The 18,741-nt window shown below is 43.6% G+C and overlaps 1 protein-coding gene across 1 annotated transcript; it reads right to left on the bottom strand.

The window, feature by feature from the left end:
* Positions 1 to 1,877: 1,877 nt before the first annotated feature.
* LOC110142660 (uncharacterized) lies at positions 1,878 to 18,439 on the bottom strand. The gene is made up of 7 exons (XM_070452390.1): positions 18,386 to 18,439; positions 17,837 to 18,107; positions 17,541 to 17,659; positions 16,687 to 17,168; positions 16,036 to 16,136; positions 3,198 to 3,359; positions 1,878 to 2,729 (listed from the first exon to the last, which is right to left on the bottom strand). Exons 1-6 carry the CDS (start codon positions 18,437 to 18,439, stop codon positions 3,247 to 3,249), a joined length of 1,140 nt encoding a protein of 379 aa, XP_070308491.1. The 3' UTR covers positions 1,878 to 2,729; positions 3,198 to 3,246.
* Between the last annotated feature and the right edge of the window lie 302 nt (positions 18,440 to 18,741).

An 18,741-nucleotide genomic window follows, 5' to 3' on the forward strand; every position in this document is an offset into this window, starting at 1 on the left:
GTAGCCTAGCTCTGAGCTTCAGTTTTCATTCCGTGAGATGCTGTTACTTGGCTTTGCAGATTACTTCCAGGATTGGACCTGACATGTGACACACAGGATGGACAGCAGGGAGGGAGAGATTCAGTAAATAAGAGGCCTAGGTATGTTGTTTTTTAAGCGCTTGCTGAGATGCATGGTCCATACTCTCAAGAGACATATGGACATAAGTGGAAGGGACAAAAGTGTAAATATTACACAGGCCCCAAGACGGACCTCTCCACAGGGGGGAAGCCCCAGGATGGGGAGCAAAGGAAGCACAGTCCTGTCTTTTGAGGTGGGGAAATCCTTCACAGAAGAGGTGACAAAGGGACCTCCCAGAAGTCCAGTGATTAAGACGCCACACTCCCACTGCAGGGGGTGTGGGTTCGAACCCTCCTCAGGAAACTAGGATGCCACATGCTGCACATCTTGGCCAGAAGAAAAAAAAAAAAAGAGGTCACACAACCTGGGCCATGAAGGATGTTTAAGTAAGGACAAGCAAAGACTGGAATGGCATTGCTGATGGAGGGAACGACATGAGCAAAGGCCTGGAGGTTAGAACTCCTGGAGCCTATAGGATAAGCCTGAGTCACATGGCATAAGCCTGCAGGGTGGGAAACAGGAAGCCTGAAGAGAATCAGAGGCAGAGTAGAGTGAATTTCTAGCCCTTACTTACAGGCAATGGGGGGGTGCATTGAATTGCGCTTCCTCTTGAAACCCTTTCTCTTTATTAATTTTAATTGGAAAAATAACATGCTCATTGTTTAAGAATCCAGTCATATAAAAGCAATAAAATAAACCATCCTTCCCCATTCCCTAGAGGTTAACAGTAGTATTTATCCTGGACTATTCACTGAAGAATGTTTTTTAAAAAAATTTTTTATATAAAAAAAAGATCCGATTTTTTATTTAAAAATAAAAATCACTCTTGGCATAAGGTGGTGGGTAGGGTGATTGAAGGTGGGAAGGCTCCCCCAGAGCCAGGGGCACAAACACCACAGGCCACGTGTGGAGACAGTGCTGTGGGGCGAGAGGAGGGAGCGTGGGTCCTCACCAGCTGCAGGAGGGACAGACAGCAGGGAGTCAAGCAGGATATCTTGACTTCTGCCTAAATTAATGAGGCTGGATCTACAGAAGAAATACAGGTGTGGGGGGTGAAATTATGAGTGTAACTCTGGATGTGAGAAGTGCGGTATGGCCTGGGATATCCAGGAAAGGAAGTCATACATCTGGGTTTAAGGATAGGAGTCGGACTTAAAGAAGCAGGCGTGCAGGAGGTTTCGTGTGATGGTGAGGTTGCTCAGGTAGAAGCAGAGGAAGGCCCACATTTAAGAACTGAGCAGAACCGGGATGGGGAATACATGTAAATCCATGGCTAATTCATTTCAATGTATGACAAAAACCACTGCAATGTTGTAAAGTAATTAGCCTCCAACAAATAAAAATAAAGGGAAGAAAAAAAAATAAATAAATAAAAAAAAAAAAAAAAAAAGAACTGAGCAGAGATGGGGGCCTTTACAAGGACGAAAAGGAGCTGACCCAGGAGGGCAGACAGGCGAGCATGTCACAGTGAGGCTCCTTCCAGAAGGATCTGCAGTGTCTAATGCCATGAGTAATGTGACTCAAGTAAAAATGAGCTTTGCTTATAGTAGTCAGGGAGCTTTACTGGAATGGGTTCAACACATCATTTACGTATATTATTAGAAAAGAGCAGGAAGGAAATATAACACACTGTCAACAGTAATTATTTCTGGATGTTGAGGTTATGGGTGATAGCTATTTCCTTCTGTTCCTAGAAAAAAGATGAGGGGTAACGGAGGAAGAAGAGGTGCAGTATTCCAAAAGGAAACATTTAAAAATTATACCATTAAAGCAAATTTATTCAACATGTCCAAGCATTTAAAATTGTAAGGGAAGACAATAACTTTATGGGGAAAACAGCATAAAATAATATTGCCACCACGTTACTGGTTGCTGTTTTGCAAAGCATGAAGCATGAAGCACGGCAGGAAACTCCCTACATGAAGTATGGTGGGAAACTCTCTGCTCCCAAAAGATCCCACAAAGTTAACTCAGGAACCCACAGCAGGGTATTCCCCATATTTTAGCCATTTACTCCATGAATTTTGTCAATTTACTTTACCACTAGTCCTGCTATTTAATAAACACTGCATTTAAACCAACTCATTTTTTAAATTTAAATGGATTCATTTCTATCACAACAGTAAATATAAAATAATTAGCATAATACATAGAAGGTAACTGAAAAATTAGTATACTGAAAACAAAACAATTGTTAGTAATTCTAGCAAGATGCTCTCAATAACCCAGGATGTCCAGCCTGAGTCCTGAACTAGCTCTCTGGTAACAAGGAAGATCAACACTTGTTGCTGTTGTTCAGTTGCTAAGTCATGCCCAACTCTTCGCAAACCCAGAGACTGCAGCATGCGAGGCTCCTCTGTCCTCTACTACCTCTTGGAGTTTGCTCATATTCATGTCCATTGAGTTGGTGATGCTATCTAGCCATCTCATCCTCTGCCACCCCCTTCTCCTTTTGCCTTCAGTCTTTCCCAGAATCAGGGTAAGAATGAGTGGGCTCTTCACATCAGGTGACCAAAGTACTGGAGCTTCAGCTTTCCGTGAGTCAGTGGTAAAGAATCCGCCACCCAATGCAGGAGACACAGGTTCCATCCTTGGGTGTGTGAGATCCCCTGGAGAAGGAAATGGCAACTCATTCCAGTGTTTTTGCCTGGGAAATCCCAGGAACAGAGGAACCTGGCGGGCTACAGTCCATGGGGTTGCAAAGAGTTGGACATGGCTTAGTGACTAAACAACAATAACAATCAACAGTACTAGAAGTGGTTAAAGCCTTACTGGTAGTATAGTTTGGGCTTAAGAATTCCATTGCAAATCATTTACTTGAAAGGAGAAGGAAACATGGAAACACAAATAAAAGAATTGGGAAGCGAGAGAGAAAAGGGAAGGAAGCCAATAAATGATGTATTATCAAGCCAGTGATCACTCTGGGCAACTGGGGCTTAATCCCCCTGGGCAAACTCTGGGAACCAGTGCAGAACACACCTCAGAACAAACCCACACAGTGGGTGAGAGAGCTGGGGTATCTGAACACCAACCACTGTTAAAGGTTGATTGTGGGGATATTAATTTCCCAGCATTACCAGGCTGTCTTGAGGGCAGCAAAGCAGGCCACAGAGGCAAGAGATGAACTCAGGCAAAGAATACAAGTGCTGCAGCTGGAAGGCTGGCAGGAGGACACTGACTTGATGAAGGTGGCAACATGGACAGGGCTCCAAAAGAGGCTGCTAGATACCAAACTGAGGCTGAAAGAGAAGACAAAAGGAAACTGGGTACATCTGTCAATCCCAATCCCCCAACTCATTCCACACCCACCTTCCCCCTTGATACTGACATTGAGATGATTTACAACTACCATATATAAAACAGATAACTAATGCACCTACCGTATAACACAGGGAACTCGATTCAATGTGATGACCCTACATGGGAAGGAGATCTAAAGAAGAAGGGATATATGTATACTTAGACTGACTGACTTTGCTATACAGCAGAAAAAAACAGCACTGTAAAGCAACTATACTCCAATTTAAAAAAACATTTTTTTTAAATAAATGAAAGGAAGTTCTCTCATTACTTGAGTCAAATGCATTTATGGAGATCCTGTTAATCACTCAAAATCATCCCCCACACCACCAAACTAAGACTCCTCTAGCCCAGGAAAGCAGATAACCTGGTAAACCTAAAGTAATTCAGAAGGTACTGAGCCTAACCCAGTAACTGTTCTAAGGAGCCTGGTCAAATCTCATCCATATCAGCTTGCTGAAAAAACAGACTTTTTACAATATTTTAAAATTAAATGTATTTTCCTCCCTATCAGTTAGAAATAGCCTCATCCTATCTGCCTGCCCAACAGAGGGGTCAAAAAGTGTCTTCTCCATGGGAGCAAGTCATTAGGATGAAAATTTGTGTTGACAACATAGACAAATGAGAGTATGCTCAGTCATTCTAAAAAGGACTTTTTACCCTTAAAAGAAAAGACGGCAAATTCCTTCCAGTAATAGCTCCCTGGATTCATTTAAAATATGATTTACTTATAAATATCAAACTCCACAACAGCCATAGCTCACAACTATAACAAAGGGTAAAGTATACAAATTCCAGGTGCTACCAGTGTTTGTAATTTTTATAGATATTTTTTCATTCAACAAATAATTGTGGGGCTGTTTCTGTATACCAGGAACTGTTCTAGGTGTCTGGAGATACAGCAATGAAGGAAGTACAAAAATCCCTTTCCTCCAGGAAACTACACCCCAGTGAGGAAGACAGTCAATAAATAAATGAAAAATATGTACAGGATGTCAGCTGGCAATAAGTGTTACAAAGGAGGAAAAGAGTATATGGGGGGACCCTCGGCTGGGGACACATTCTAATTTTAACCAGGGTGATTGGAGAAGACCTTACTGACAAGAAGTATTCACAAAGACCCAAAGGAGGGGAGGGAGTAAGCCATGTGAAGATCTGGGAAAGATAACTACAAAGAGAGCAAATGGTCTATGTAGGGATCCGTGGGGCAAGAACTCGCCTGAGATTTGAGAAACAGCAATGAAACTGGTAATGCTGGTTCAGAGTCAGAAAGGGGAAGAGCAGAAGGAGGCAGAGAAGAGAGGAAAAAGGGGTGAGTGGGGGTCATGTAGAGGCGTGTAGACCATTGTGGAATCCTAAACTACTGGAGAGTTCGGGACAAAGCAAAGACCTGACCTGACTCAGGTTTAAGAGGATCGCCCTGGCAGCTCTGCAGATGACAGACAGAGACTGGGAGACTAGTTGGGAGGCTATTGTCAAAATCCAGAAAGATAACTGCAACTGGAACCAGGCTGGTGAGAAATAGTTGGTTCTGGTCTCATTTTATAGGTCACTAAGTACAGACTTTGGAGATAGATTAGATATGGGAAACAAGAGAAATGTTAGGGTGAAGGATGGCGCTAAGGCTTTCGGCGTGAGCAGTAGAGAAACAGACCTATTGTTTCCCGAGATAGAGAAGACTAAAGAGGAGCAGATTTGGGGAAAAATCAGAAGTTGCATTTTGAACATGTGAAGCTTCAGAGACCTACCAGACATCCCAGTGGAGGGTCTGGAGGCACTTGGAGCAAGTCTGTACATCAGGGATTAGGTCTAGGTCAAAGAAAAGGCTCTGGGAGTTGCTAGCATCTACAGTATATTTAAATATACTGTATGAGTATACTGGATGTATATTTAAATATACTCATACAGTATATTTAAATATACTGGATGAGGTCAACAAGTGAACGAATCAGATAGAAGGGGCTGAGAGGCAGAGCCACAGGGGCAGTCCACCCACCAGAGGTCAGGGAGAACATGGGGAACAGGCAGAGGAGACTGAAGGGTGGCCCAGAAGACCAGGAAGGAACCCAAAGCTGACGGTATCCTAGAAACAAGAAAGCTCTGAAGAAAGAATAGTCAACAGTGTCAAATGTTGATGGTAGTCAAATAAGGAGATTGAGAACTGACCACCAGATTTAGCAGATTTGGTGAAGAGCTGGGACCAAATACAAGTCCACAGTGTGTTCGAGAGAGAAGGGGTGAAGAGAAATGTATTATATTTACCACCCTCTTTGTGTTGGTGATTTTGGAGCCCAAAGAAATGTCTGATTTTCCCCCCAACAAACTTAAGTATCGTTGAGTATTAACTCTGCTTAATTTATTAGCTCAGGTTAAAAAAACCAAATAGCTTTTTCTTCCACAGTAGGGTGTTTGCATAAGATTTTTATAATTGGTTTAATTTTCTGCTAATTTTGCATGAACAAAAACACTGGCTACACACTATAATATGTGTGGTATGTCTGGTAAATATTCTTCATATGTATTCTCTGCAGTAAGCGACCTGAAGTATGTCATTTATATAAGTCAGTGAATATGTATCTCTTTCTCTTCCCATCTGGTGGGGCATCCATAACCTAGGAGAGGGGCTTCCCTGGTGGCTCAGTGGTAAAGAACCCACCCACCAATGTGGGAGACACAGGCTCTATCCCTGATCCGCAAAGATCCCACATGCTGAGGAGCAACTAAGCCCTTGATCCACAGCTGATTAAGCCTGTTGCAGAGGCTGGGAGCCCAGCTTCTAAAGCCTGTGTGCCCTAGAGCCTGTGCCCCACAGCAAGAGAAGCCAGCGCAACGAGAAGCCGTGCACTGCAAAGCAGAGAAAAGCCCCCAGAGAAAAGCCCGTGCGGCGGCAAAGGCCCAGCACGGTCAAAAACATAAAGGAGTAAATAAACATAATCCAGAAGACGGGAAAAAGGAGATGATCAGAAGAAAAAGAGAAGCAAGCAATATTCTGAACTTTCTCCAGCCTGATGATGGAGTTAGCTCCATTTAAATTCACTATCAACACATCGGATGAACAAAGTCACAATCATCAGCGTCCACAGTATCAGAGGCTGGGAGTAAAATTACCTGACTTGTGTACATTGTGAATTAAGTTACCAAAATAAAGAGAGAAATTTCTCTTTCCTTTTCAATTAAATCTGTGGCCTGTTGATCTGATTACAGTCCTGAGTTTTTTTTAACTATTTAAATTAGTTGTAATGTCTGCAGTATCATTTTTATTTGATTTTTGAATTCTTCTTTCATCTTAGAAGAAACCACAAGGAAATAGGATTTCATTCACTCCCTGGTTAATTAGAAGTGAGAGCAGTTTTATTCAAAGGATCATAGTCCAAGGCTATAAATTATTGTTTCATTTCTTTTCCTTTTCCTTCTTTTTTTCCCCCTGCAATTAAAAAAAAAAAGAACAGAAAGAGACAGTATAGCTGAAATAGAGTTATTTCCATAAAGTGTTTCTTCCACAGTGCTGGGAATCCTAAGATAAGAGTCCTGTATTCAAATGTGAGAGGTAGAAAATGTAATTTACTTCAAGCATTATGTGAAACAGAATAGGCTCTTAAAAAAACAAACCATAGTAAGTGAGATACTCACAGTAACTAATGTAGTATAATGCTCACTTGATTTTCAATCCTTTTTCATGTTTAGTAATCAAAAAATAAATAGATATGATGATGATTTTCATTTGAAGATCATTTTTGCTGTTGTTATTGTTGGAATAATGAATATAATTAATTATAGAACATTAACTCTTGCATAGAAAACAAACAAAATATTCCCACTTTGGTTTATTAGTGAACAGGAGAGACAATAAGTATTTAATAAGTAAACTTCTTTTTCACAGATTATGACAATTTTTACTGTCTATCTCTCTATCCAACTGGCTTTCTCATAGACATGGATCTTGTTCATTATCTTAATTTTTGGCTCATTTATAATTTATTACCAACACAGCCACTATACAAAGGTGTTTTCTTTCCTAAGTGACTCTTTGTGGTGACCAACTGACCACCTTAGGCACCAAATCATCCTTCTTGTCAGCTTTTAATTCCCTTCATTTTCAGGGATCAAACTATGAAATTCTCATAGCTCACCAGTGAAAACAGTTTATCAAGCGATTTCACACCCACATGCTGCAGGGCTTACGACAAAAGGGGGACAGATGAAGGCAGCGAGAAGCAAGATGGCAACTGGGAGTGTTCTGCAGTACATACCTGGGGTAAATCCTAAATGTTGTTTTCACATTTCTGTTTTTACTTCCCTCACAGCATGCCATGTCTCTTTGGACTACCAGGACAGTAATCCAAGAAGTTCTGACAGGAAATCATTTGACCTGAAACTTATTGCAGTTCATGCCACAGCCCTCCTTTGTACAATTTTGACCTGTTTACTGGTTGGATTGTTCTGGCATGGGCATTTGAACCCATATTGTAGTTGATAAAAATTTTCCCTTTCCTGGAAGTCCAGGTTTATCTTCATATTAGAGGAAGAAAGACAGAGACAGAAACAGAGAAGAAGACAAAAACGTCAACTATTTCACAATAAGGGGAAAAAACATCAGACTACATCCTGTCTGTATATTTTAACACTTCCTATAAGCAAAATCCAGGAAATATGCTTTTTTTTTTTTAACCCAGTGAGTACAATTTTGTGCCACAGCCAAGAGACCCTCCTGTTTGCTGAGCTTAACTGCATGTATCCACTAGACTAGATCAGAGGCTGGAGGAATGTTAAACTCAGCAGGCATGGGCTAGGGAGACGCACAAATCTGCTCTATCGCTCTGCTGTGTTTCTATACCCACCAAAGATCCCCATGTTCCCAAGTCTCTGGGATCCAGCTGCCCCTGGAAATCACCCCATCACTTCCTTCTCAATGTACCCCACAGCCTCCTCCACAAAACATCCATGTCTAAAGCACCCCAGACCTGTTCTGACTGCTGTGTCTGTTGGGACCACAAATATCATTTCATCTATTACACTGAAAAACAATCTGCAACACAAATATTTCAACAAATTCACTTGGTCCGTGTTTCAATTCAGGATTTCAACTGTATTTCAACCAAATACTACGAGTTTCATTTCTTCCCTTCCTATAATGTACATTAGCAACACATTTTCTGGAAAGGCATATTTCAATCTGACAAGTTTTTCAAATGGAGAAATGAAATCATAGAGTTTAAGGGAAATGTGCAAAGCAGTCAGTAAGAAGTCTAATGACATGTCACCAAAAATGTAGCTTCCTAAGTTGCTTCAAAATAAGTTCATCCCAACCTAGAGTCTGTCATACAGACTGAAGTAAGTCAGAAAGAGAAAAACAAATATTGTCTGTTGATGCATATATGTGGAATCTAGCAAAATAGAACTGATGAAGCTGTTTGCAGGGAAGGAATAGAGACACAGATGGAGGGCATGGACGTGGGGACAGATCAGGGAAGGAGAGGCTGGGAGGAATGGAGAGTAGCATGGACATACACGCTGCCACGTGTAAGACAGACGGCGGGTGAGAAGGTGCCATATGCACAGAACCGAGCCTGGTCCTCTGACGACCTAGAGGGGTGGGATGGGAGTGCAGGTGGGAGGCAGGCTCGAGAAGAGGGGCTATATGTATACTCAGGACTGAGGCACGTTGCTGTACAATAGGAATCAACACAACACACTAAAGCAATTACCCTCCAAGCAGAAATAAACTTAAAAAAAGTTTGTCCCATATCTTTGGGAATTTCTGACAATTGAAACATTCTGTATCTTGATTGGAAAGATGATGTCACAAGTATATATATATATATATATATATATTTATAAAAACTCACTGAATTGTACACTTAAGACCTGCTCATTTCACTGCTTAACTTTTAGCTTAGCGATTAACAAGCCCACCTTTCTGACTGCTGTAAATGATCAGAGCCCTCTTTGTACTAGCTTCCTCATATCTACTAGCTGGCCTTGAAATGAGCGCCTCATCCTCTTCTTTTACTTGCTGATTAATTATTTTTTTTCTTTTTTATTGTCAAAATTCTCTAGGATCAGTTCATTTTTAAAATATTTGTATCATATTACATTTAACATTTTTAAAACTTCTTCTTTTACTGCATATAAATACTGATTCACTGTATATAAATGTTTCTAAAAGTACAAAGAAGACAAAAACCATCCATGTCTGTACTCTTCAGAGAAAACTACTCTCAGTATTTCAGTTTCTGCACTTCTGAGTATGTTCAGTAGACCCTGACTGAGTGCCCACTTTGTGGCAGACTTGTCCCAGGCACCAAGTACTGTGCTAAGCAAACAGTACCCTGCCATCATAGAACTTAACATGCTAATAAATGATATATACAGAGGGGTTGTTAAAAAAATGAGGCAGGATTGTGCTTATTCCTTTATAATCTGATTTTTCAACTTAGCAATACACCACTAATATTTTTTTCAAGTGAACAAAAATTGTATGATGTCATTTTCATAGCTACACAATGGTATGGCTATATTAAAATTCATTTAATAAATCCCCTAACTCAAACAACTAGACGTTTCAAAGTTATAACTTACATTTGTCTAAACATCTCATGACAATTTTTTAAAAATATATATTTCATGATCTTGCTGGTAAAACAATTTTAGGAATCATGGCTAACATAACTGTTTTCCTTTCAATACCCTTCACTTCAGTGGTGGCATAAGCTTAAGGCTTAATTTTCTGTATTTTTGAGGAAAGATTCTATAGGTCATTTTCAAAGTCACAGAAAAGGATGACACATTCATATATTTATACCCAAGAATATTTTCTACTATAAAGGTACACCAAGGCCTTGGATGTAGATACCGTACCAGAAGATTCTTCACCCATTTCTTTGAGGAAATTACCCTGCTCTCTTTATTGCATCAGAGCTTAAATCTCTGAAATGGGTGAAATGATTTTTGCAACTATAAAGCATTCGCCTAAGCCCGGGGCTAGTGCCTTATGAAGGTGTTTTGGTTGAAAACTCCAGGCGCAGGACAGAGGGAGATTTACTATCTGGCCCATGTGTGGTCAAGAAGCCGCTGAGGAAGTAAAGCTGAAAACGCAGTCTGGGTGGGAGTGGGAGCTCTCCACATTTCCGGACAAACCTTTGATCCTACAGAACTTTGAGCTTAGCAATTTTGCAGGGGAGGAGAAAGTCATTCTCAAAAATGATACAGGAAATCTTCAACGTACATATTTCCCAAGGTTCAATAGCAAATCTATTATTTACAATGTAAAAAAAAAAAAAAAAAAAAACAGGCCTGGTGCACTGGGAAGACCCAGAGGGATCGGGTGGAGAGGGAGGTGGGAGGGGGGACGGGGATGGGGAATACATGTAAATCCATGGCTAATTCATTTCAATGTATGACAAAAACCACTGCGATGTTGTAAAGTAATTAGCCTCCAACTAATAAAAATAAATGAAAAAAAAAAAAAACAACACTCAGAGAAACAATTCAGCAACACACTTGAACAACAGCTCTTTACTGAGCCCCTATTACGTGCAAAGCACTGTTATAATACACTTAAGATGATGATCACAATCTCAGTCTGGTTCACAAAGACTTATTTCACTCTCCAATGAAGTTGAAAGCCTATATTTGCAAAGAAAAAAGTATATAACAACATATTGTTATAATAGTCTTTGATACCTTTTTTGATCATCTACTGTTTTAAGGGAATTGTGCAAGGTATTGGGGAGGGGGTGCTTTACAAACATGATTCAGACAAAACCTGTCATTAAAGGGTTGACAGACTACAGTCCTGTTACTACAGATGTTCTTCTGAGCCCTCCAAATGGCCCGAGACTGTAACCTGAGAGTCACACTCTCAAGGGTCGTGGACAACACACCAAATTTGAAAAATTTAATATAAAATAAAGGATATAAGATCTCTCATTATACATTGAAATGGTAATATTTTGGATATGTTGCTTAAAATAAAATGTACTATTAAAATTAACGTGTTTCTTCTACTTCTTTAATTTAAAATTAAACTGTGTGATATTTGTATCGGCAGTGCTGATCTCCATATTATAATTACTACCTACTCAGTGCTTATAACATATGTCAGTTAACTTTATACCAAATACATGTGACCTTCCACAAAGGAGGTATTACAGATAGGAAACTGAAGGTTCAAAGGCTACAATAATTCATTTTATTCATTTTTTAAAAGATTTTTTTACATGGACAATTATTAAAGTCTTTATTGAATTTGTTACAATATTGTCTCTGCTTTATGTGACATCTTAGCTCCCTGGCCAGGGATTAAACTCATACCCCTGCACTGGAAAGTGAAGTCCCCACCACTGGACTGCCAGGGAAGTTCCTATATTATTTCATTATTCTATACATACCTGGCATATTTTCTGTGCACCAAGGGCCATTGGAGGCAGTGGAGATATAGCAAAACAAAGTCCCTACTCTCATAGAATTTATATTCTAGTGGGAGAGAAAGGTAATAAATAAGAATAAAAAATATGTCAGGCAGTGGGAGGAAAGATGAAACCTGTAAAAGATGGAGTGCCTAGAATTGGGGTGAGATCGGATTGGACTATTTTTCAGATGACAAGATCTAAGAAGTTGTCATCTGAGCAGAAACATGAAGTGAAAAAGGGAGTCCTGTGAATATCGACCTGGTCAGGAGTTTCTGGGCCGAGGCAAGAACAGGTAAATGACCAAGGGGTGGGTGGGCGTGTGTGTGTGTGTGTGTGTGTGAGTGCACACGCGTGCACAAGCATGCACTTGACAATGGAGCAAGCTGGAAGCCACGACAACTAGGAAATGGCTCTGCCTGCACTGTGACGCGTGGCTGTTGTGGGGCATGTTAGGAGGTTACTGCAGGAGGGCAAGAGAGATCTTACGAAGTCAGATCTTGTCTGACTCAGCCACTGGAGATTTGCTGTTCCTGCATTACAAAGTAAAATAATCTAAAAATTATCCAGAGAATTTAAACAGCAAAGGTCAAATATCTGGACAATTTAAGCCTCAAAGCATATTTAAGAGTCTGTAAAGTTATCTTTTGGCAGTCAAAAATTACTATCAAACTTCATAGAATAGCAATTTATCTCTGTCCTTTGCTTTCTGCCAATTTAACCTAAGGGAAGTGGACTTGAGATCTGTAATTGGCAGAGTGGGATTGCAGGATCTTTAAGTCAGATTCAGATCAAGCAAATTAGTTTCATTTTTGCCAAAGAAAAGTGTTTTATTGAGCCAGATGACAATTTTGAAGCCTAAACTATTTGTACTGGCTCTGTCTACCTTCTGAACTACTCTCATAATTGCTAATTCTGAGTTTAAGGATAACAGCACACACAAGACAGAGTTAAGGAAAGAACTAGGAGCTGTATCTTGGATAAATGTATAAATTAGTCTGAATAACTCCACTAAGTTTGCTTTTATGGACAGAAGAAGTTCAAATAAAAGAAAGCATCCTCAAGGTTAAATGTTAGGTAGGCCAAGTCCTTCCTCTTCTGAGAGGCAGATGAAGGTTTAAAATAGGTACCCAGTTTCAAATGAAAACAAATAAAAAATCAATCACAAGGAACCCCAAAAGTCATGTCATAATAAAAAGGAGGCTCAATCCTGACCCTCCAGGTTGGTTTATTTACTTTGATGGAACTCATTGGAAAATCGTTCAGCTACATGCTTCACTGTGCCTGTGTAGATGTGTTTTCTGGGTACTGGATATAGTTCCTGTCAGTCAGGCACTTTCCTGGAGCACTAAAATGTACAGATTACACACATCAAAGGCAGGCTGCAACCACTGTAGTTGAAATTTACACAAATCTGTGCTACGAGTAACTGGATAAACAATGAGACTAATGACCTTGTTCTGCATTAATCTCCATATGGCTCTGTTGGTACTGCTCTTGCCTTTAGGCAAGAAGGTTGTGGCTTTGGCTTCTAGCCTCAAACCAGGGATTAGGCGCTGGCCCAGGGCTGACAGAGCCCAGAGCCCTGCTCCTACAGCCCAGGGAGCCTGCGCAGACTACAGAGGCTGTCCATCTTAAGAGGTACATTTACCATGATTCAAGAAACACCCCTATTACCATATTCACTGAGAAAACAGATTTACAAAAATAGGAAAAATCCTTTAATCATGCCCACCCCGCCTCCCACCACCTTCAGAGAAATTACTTTCTTCCAGAGGGCCCCAGGTTTTCCCTGAGTATTCTCAGGGCCTCTCTACTGATACCCCCAAAATAAGAAAGAACCCTCAGCGCCTTGGCCCCATGTTCCTCTTTCAGCCAAGAATAAATTTTTAAAATGGCTGCATCCATAAAGAAGAGTGAAAGGAAGGACTGAAGTTCACTTGCTCAGTACTTCTGTCTCACCTGGGACTTTGGAGAAAGGATATGTTATAATTTGAAGGTTTCCCCATCTAAGTGCTCCCCCACCCCCACACTGCTGTAGAGTCTCTTCAATACTATTTGTGAAATTTGCATGTTGCTGCTAGAAGAGACAGTCAGAAGAGTTGGAACATCTCAGAAGGGTGCTATACCTGAGCAGCCTTGGGCCACAGTAAAAGGAGACCAGAACACTGGAAAATACCCCTCACTCCTGCTTTCATCACTTTGTATACAGGTCACAGTGAAAAATTTATACTGGGAGGCAGAGCCCAGGAAATGACTCCATCGGTGGGGTTACCCTGGGTTAGGATCACGCACGAACCACACTCAGCTAAATGCCCGAAGTGCTACACATGTGGCACTCCTGTCACTTCACACCCAGCCCCAGCCATAAACTTTATTGCCTTGTAAACTTGAGATGCCTCAATCTAAGACATGCAATCACATTTAATTCTGAAACAATTTCTGCTGTCCCAAGAACACCTCTTATACACCCTTCTAGTCACTCTCCTTGTATCCTTACTTCTGTTGTTTTGAGTATATTATCCATATACACATTGCTCCTTTCATAAGTGAGTGAAGTCGCCCAGTCGTGTCTGACTCTTTGCGACTCCATGCACTGTGGCCTGCCAAGCTCCTCCGTCCATGGGATTTTCCAGGCAAGGATACTGGAGTGGGTTGCCATTTCCTTCTCCAGGGGATTTTCCCGACCCAGGGATTGAACTCGTCTCCCGCACTGCAGGCAGACTCTTTACTATCTGAGCTACCAGGGAAACTCCTTTCATAGGCCATCACATTACCAGAGCTGTTTACAGAGTCATTGTTGGCTGTGTCAAATGCCTCACAAAAAAATCATCTAGGGAATTCCCTGGTGGTCCAGAGGTTAGGACCCCTCACTTACATTGGAGAGGGCACAGATCACTGGCTGGGGAAACCAGCATGCCGTAGGTGCAGCCAAAACAGAAAAAAGTCTATACCAGTGCCATTTTTCTTCATCCATTTATCAGTTCATTAAGAGTCCATCATAAACATTAGGAAGAGTTAAAGCACATTCCCTCTCTTCCTGGAATGTTTGTTCTCCCACTATACTCACTCCTGGGATGACAAACCCTAAAGTGATTCTGATGCCTTTACAACACAACTGTTGCAGATGTGGCAAGGGTCACAGCAAGAGATGTCTAAGTGTGAAACCATCCCCATTTGGTCCTGTGGTAAAGATTGCTCGTGCTTTAAAAGCTTTTTGTTTGAAACTTAGAGGATGGCTTAAAAGTCATCTTTGCCTCATACCTGACATTTGCATGTACTTCACATGCATTGACTTACTGAATCATTACAACAATCATGTCACATTGGCTATTATTACACCTATTTTGCAGAAAGGAAATTGAGCCTGGACGAGGTTAAATGGCTTGCCTGAGGTCAGCACAGCATGAGGGGAAGTGGTGGTACCCACTTCCAACCCAGGATTTCCGACACTTCACAGTACACCATTGCAAAGCTGTCTCTTTATGTTGGTTTGTTCTGAAAAAACAAAAAAAAAAAAAACCAAAAAAAACCAGAATATTGCTCAAGAAGTCCATTCAATAAGAGACATTAGAGGGTTTTTCTTTGTTGCTGTGTTTACTATAAAGACAGAAACTTTCTGGCCAGTCAGTGTGTCAGAAAAGATTTCCAAAGTCCATCAATAAAAGGACATCAGATCATAGACACCAGTTTTGATAGTGAGTGCTTTGGTAAAATAAGTCTTAACACTGGTTTTCCAGACTTCTCTGGAAGGAAACTACACAGTACACTGTACGGTGTGAAGAAAAAGCAGCCCTGCACAAGGAACGTGTGCACACGTGTGTGTCAACGTTCTCTCCCCAAACGTGGCTGCAGAAGAAAGTGCTAAGCATACTGAAATAAGATAATATTTATGGCTGAAGAAATTCGACTTCACATAATGGCAATTATGAACAAGGTATTCTCCCTAATAAAATTATTGCAAAACAAAATCTGGAGAAAGTAAGTGTTTCCCTATGCCTTCTTTATTTCACTCCATGTGCTCAAAAATGGTTGCGGCAAAGAAAGAGTATAGCAAGCGGAGGCACAAGAGTCCTAGCCAGACGGCCTCTGCTGAGGGTTGCTTTTGCTTTAGAAACTGGAATGTGTCCAGGCTTGATTTTTATTTTCAATTCACATTTCAGATCCAGCTCCCCAAACTCTTTGATCTTTCTCCCTGTCTCCTTACCCGGAAGAGAACCCTTGGCCTTCTCAGCTGGGAGCTGGGAGCACACGTGGAATGACTGGCTCAGATCCATATTCTTTCCAAATTTAGTCACACAAAGGGGCCTGCAAGGGAAAAAAGAAAGGATGAAAGCGGCAGCCGCCACGACTTCAAAGGCCGCGCCGCCGCGCCGGGCCCCGCGCAGGCGCCGCCCTCCGCGGATATAAGGCGCGGCTCGCGCGCGCGGGCGGTCTTTCTGCGCGGCGGTTCCGCGCGCGTCCCGGGCCAGAGGGCGGGTGGACGGGGGACCCGGCGGCTGAGGGAGGGGCCGAAGGGCGGGCCGAGACAGGTCCGCACAGCAAGTGAAAGGCGCCTGAGCAAAGTTTTCAGAAAGGAGGGAAAAGACTTTCACGTCCAGCCCAGGAGGCGAGCCGTCCCGGCGGCCCAGTTGTATTCCAGCTCTCACACCCGTCCCATCCCTTCCTGGGGATCCCCTTCCAGACTTTCACGCGGACTCCTTTGCGCCGGAGGCCGGGTCCCCGTGGCGCGTTGTCGGGGGTTCCGGTCGCGAAGCCGAGCTGCGAGGGCGCGTGGCAGGCCTCTCTCCGGCCTCTGCCGCTTCTCTGAGCCTATCGCGGGCTCCCCTTGTCCTAGTCCGCGAACACCCCGACTTGCCTCTTCTCGCTGCGCGTGGGCAGAGGGTCTGCCGGCCGAGCCCACAGGTCGTGGGGTGGGATGCGGCCCTCCCTCGCGGGCAGCGGGAGGACCCGGCCCGCACTCGCGCGGGGAGACGCCGCCGGAGGACTCCAGGGGCGCGCGGGCGCCTGGAGCCGACCCCGCGGGGCTACGTTAGGCTGCGGGCGCCAACGGGCGCCGGCCCCGCGGGAGCCGGGCGTCAGCAGGCGGCCGGATTTGGGAAGGACGTTTTCACGGTCCCCTGAGTTCTCGGTTACCCCGGAGGCTGGGGGGCTGAGTTTGTTTGTCTTAGGAGGAGGCGAGAAGAGGCGGAAGAACCCCTGGGACACAAACTGCCATTCTCCGCCGCCCCCCCCCCCCCCCCCCCAGCTTTCCGACAAGTCCGTTAAACTGAAGATGCCCACAGCTTTAGTCCCCTGGTGACGCCGGGTGGGAAATGGAGGGCTGCTGGAGTTCCGTCCCTGGAATCACATTATTCGTTTTTCTAGTCCTTCACCCTCGCGTCTCTCTTCCAGCATCCTCTTCCGTACCCCCTCCTCCGGCCACCTCCTTCCTCTGAGATCCCACCAAAGTTGTCGCTGGGAGAGAGTCCAGGCCACACAAAGGGGGAGACCCGGAGCCCGGGCGGGGGCTTAGGACTGAGGAGGCGGGGAGGGCTCTGAAGGGCACCGCGCTTTCCCCTCTTGCCTGTAATTAAGTACTCATTGGCGTGTCTGCAGCTGACTTGACTTGGAAGCGACCCCTTCCCCCCACAGGTAGGAGGGGTCTCTGGGGTGGGTGGGGGTCAGTCTAGCCCCCTTGTCCGCACCCGCGGGGGGCTGGTCTATATGTACCCTGCCGACTTCGAGAACCGTCCTCGCAGCCCCCCTCTCTCCCTGTTCCGGCGCAGGGTGGTCGCCTCGCCCCCCACGCGCAGCGCGGGCGTCGGCGCCCGGCGCAGAAGGAAGTGTTGCTATAAAACAAGTCACAGTTCGCTCCCAAAGTAAACCCCAACCAACCAAAGCCACCAAAAGGGGGAAAACCAACAGCAATCCAGTCCTGAGCAATTGTTTCACAGTCGGAATTAAAAATCACATCAAAACGCCCCCTGAAACCCACATCCTGAAGGAGTGAACCTGCAGCAGCTAACCTCCAGTCGTTCGCTCGAGTTCACACGAACAACCTGCCTCTACATCCGAGAGAAGGGGGCGGCGGTGTCTCTCGCTCGCGACACCCACCAGGTCCCGGACCTTGCGCCCCAAAAGGCGGCTGTGTATGTTACTAGCAGCCCCCACACGAATTAGAAGGGACCTCTCCGCGACACAAATACCTTTGCCAGGAACTTCACTGAACCTGTAAAGGAGGGAGGAACGTCTTCCGCGGGGTTGCCTCGCCCGACTAGTGTCTCCCAGCTTTCCTCCCTGAAGAGACAGACTTCGCGTGGAAATGTCAATCTCCTTCCCAGACAAAGCTTTTTAAAAGAAAAAAAAAAAAATGAATGCTTTCTAGAAAAGCCCCTTTTAAATGTACCTCATCAGAAGACTTGCAGCAATGCTAAGGACAATCAGCGAACGAAACACCCCGCGCGCCACGGGGAGGGAAAACAGTCACGCAAATAGAGTAAGACGCTGGGTGATTTCGTTAAAACAGTGTTTCCAAAGGTGAGGTTTGCCGCAAAATACACAACGCAGCCACCTACCCTCGGCCCTTCTAGTAAACGGTTCCCACTAGTTATTGTTCCAAAAATTCCCATCTTCTCGAGCTCTTAATCTCCAGGACACCTGGAGCTCAGCTCCAAATGACTCAGGGAGTCCAGATAATTAACATGAAGGAGTAAATGGGATTCGAATTAGTTGCGACACTTTAACGGGGGAGGGGGCAGATGTAGGAGTCGTCATTTAATCTCTTTGGCTTCCAGAAAATCCCCCTACCCCCACCCCTTGACAGTCTGATGAAAAGGAATCTCTACTCTGGCTGTTTTGGTGAAACTGCATTTTCCAGTTCTTTTCCTGTCCGTCGAATTGGCGCATTTATGGGAGGGCATTTTACTTTGTT

Source organism: Odocoileus virginianus, chromosome 21, assembly GCF_023699985.2.
Source record: "Odocoileus virginianus isolate 20LAN1187 ecotype Illinois chromosome 21, Ovbor_1.2, whole genome shotgun sequence".
Taxonomy (NCBI): Eukaryota; Metazoa; Chordata; class Mammalia; order Artiodactyla; family Cervidae; genus Odocoileus; species Odocoileus virginianus.

Excerpts from the sequence above, each read along its gene's own strand:
- LOC110142660 (XM_070452390.1), bottom strand. The coding sequence starts at position 18,439 with ATGGGAATTTTTGGAACAATAACTAGTGGGAACCGTTTACTAGAAGGG. Across the intron at positions 17,169-17,540 it reads CGGTTCTCGAAGTCGGCAGG|GGACGGAACTCCAGCAGCCC; the intron begins GTACATATAGAC and ends ATGTGATTCCAG. Across the intron at positions 3,360-16,035 it reads GGCCAAGGGTTCTCTTCCGG|CCTCAGTTTGGTATCTAGCA; the intron begins GTAAGGAGACAG and ends CTTCTCTTTCAG.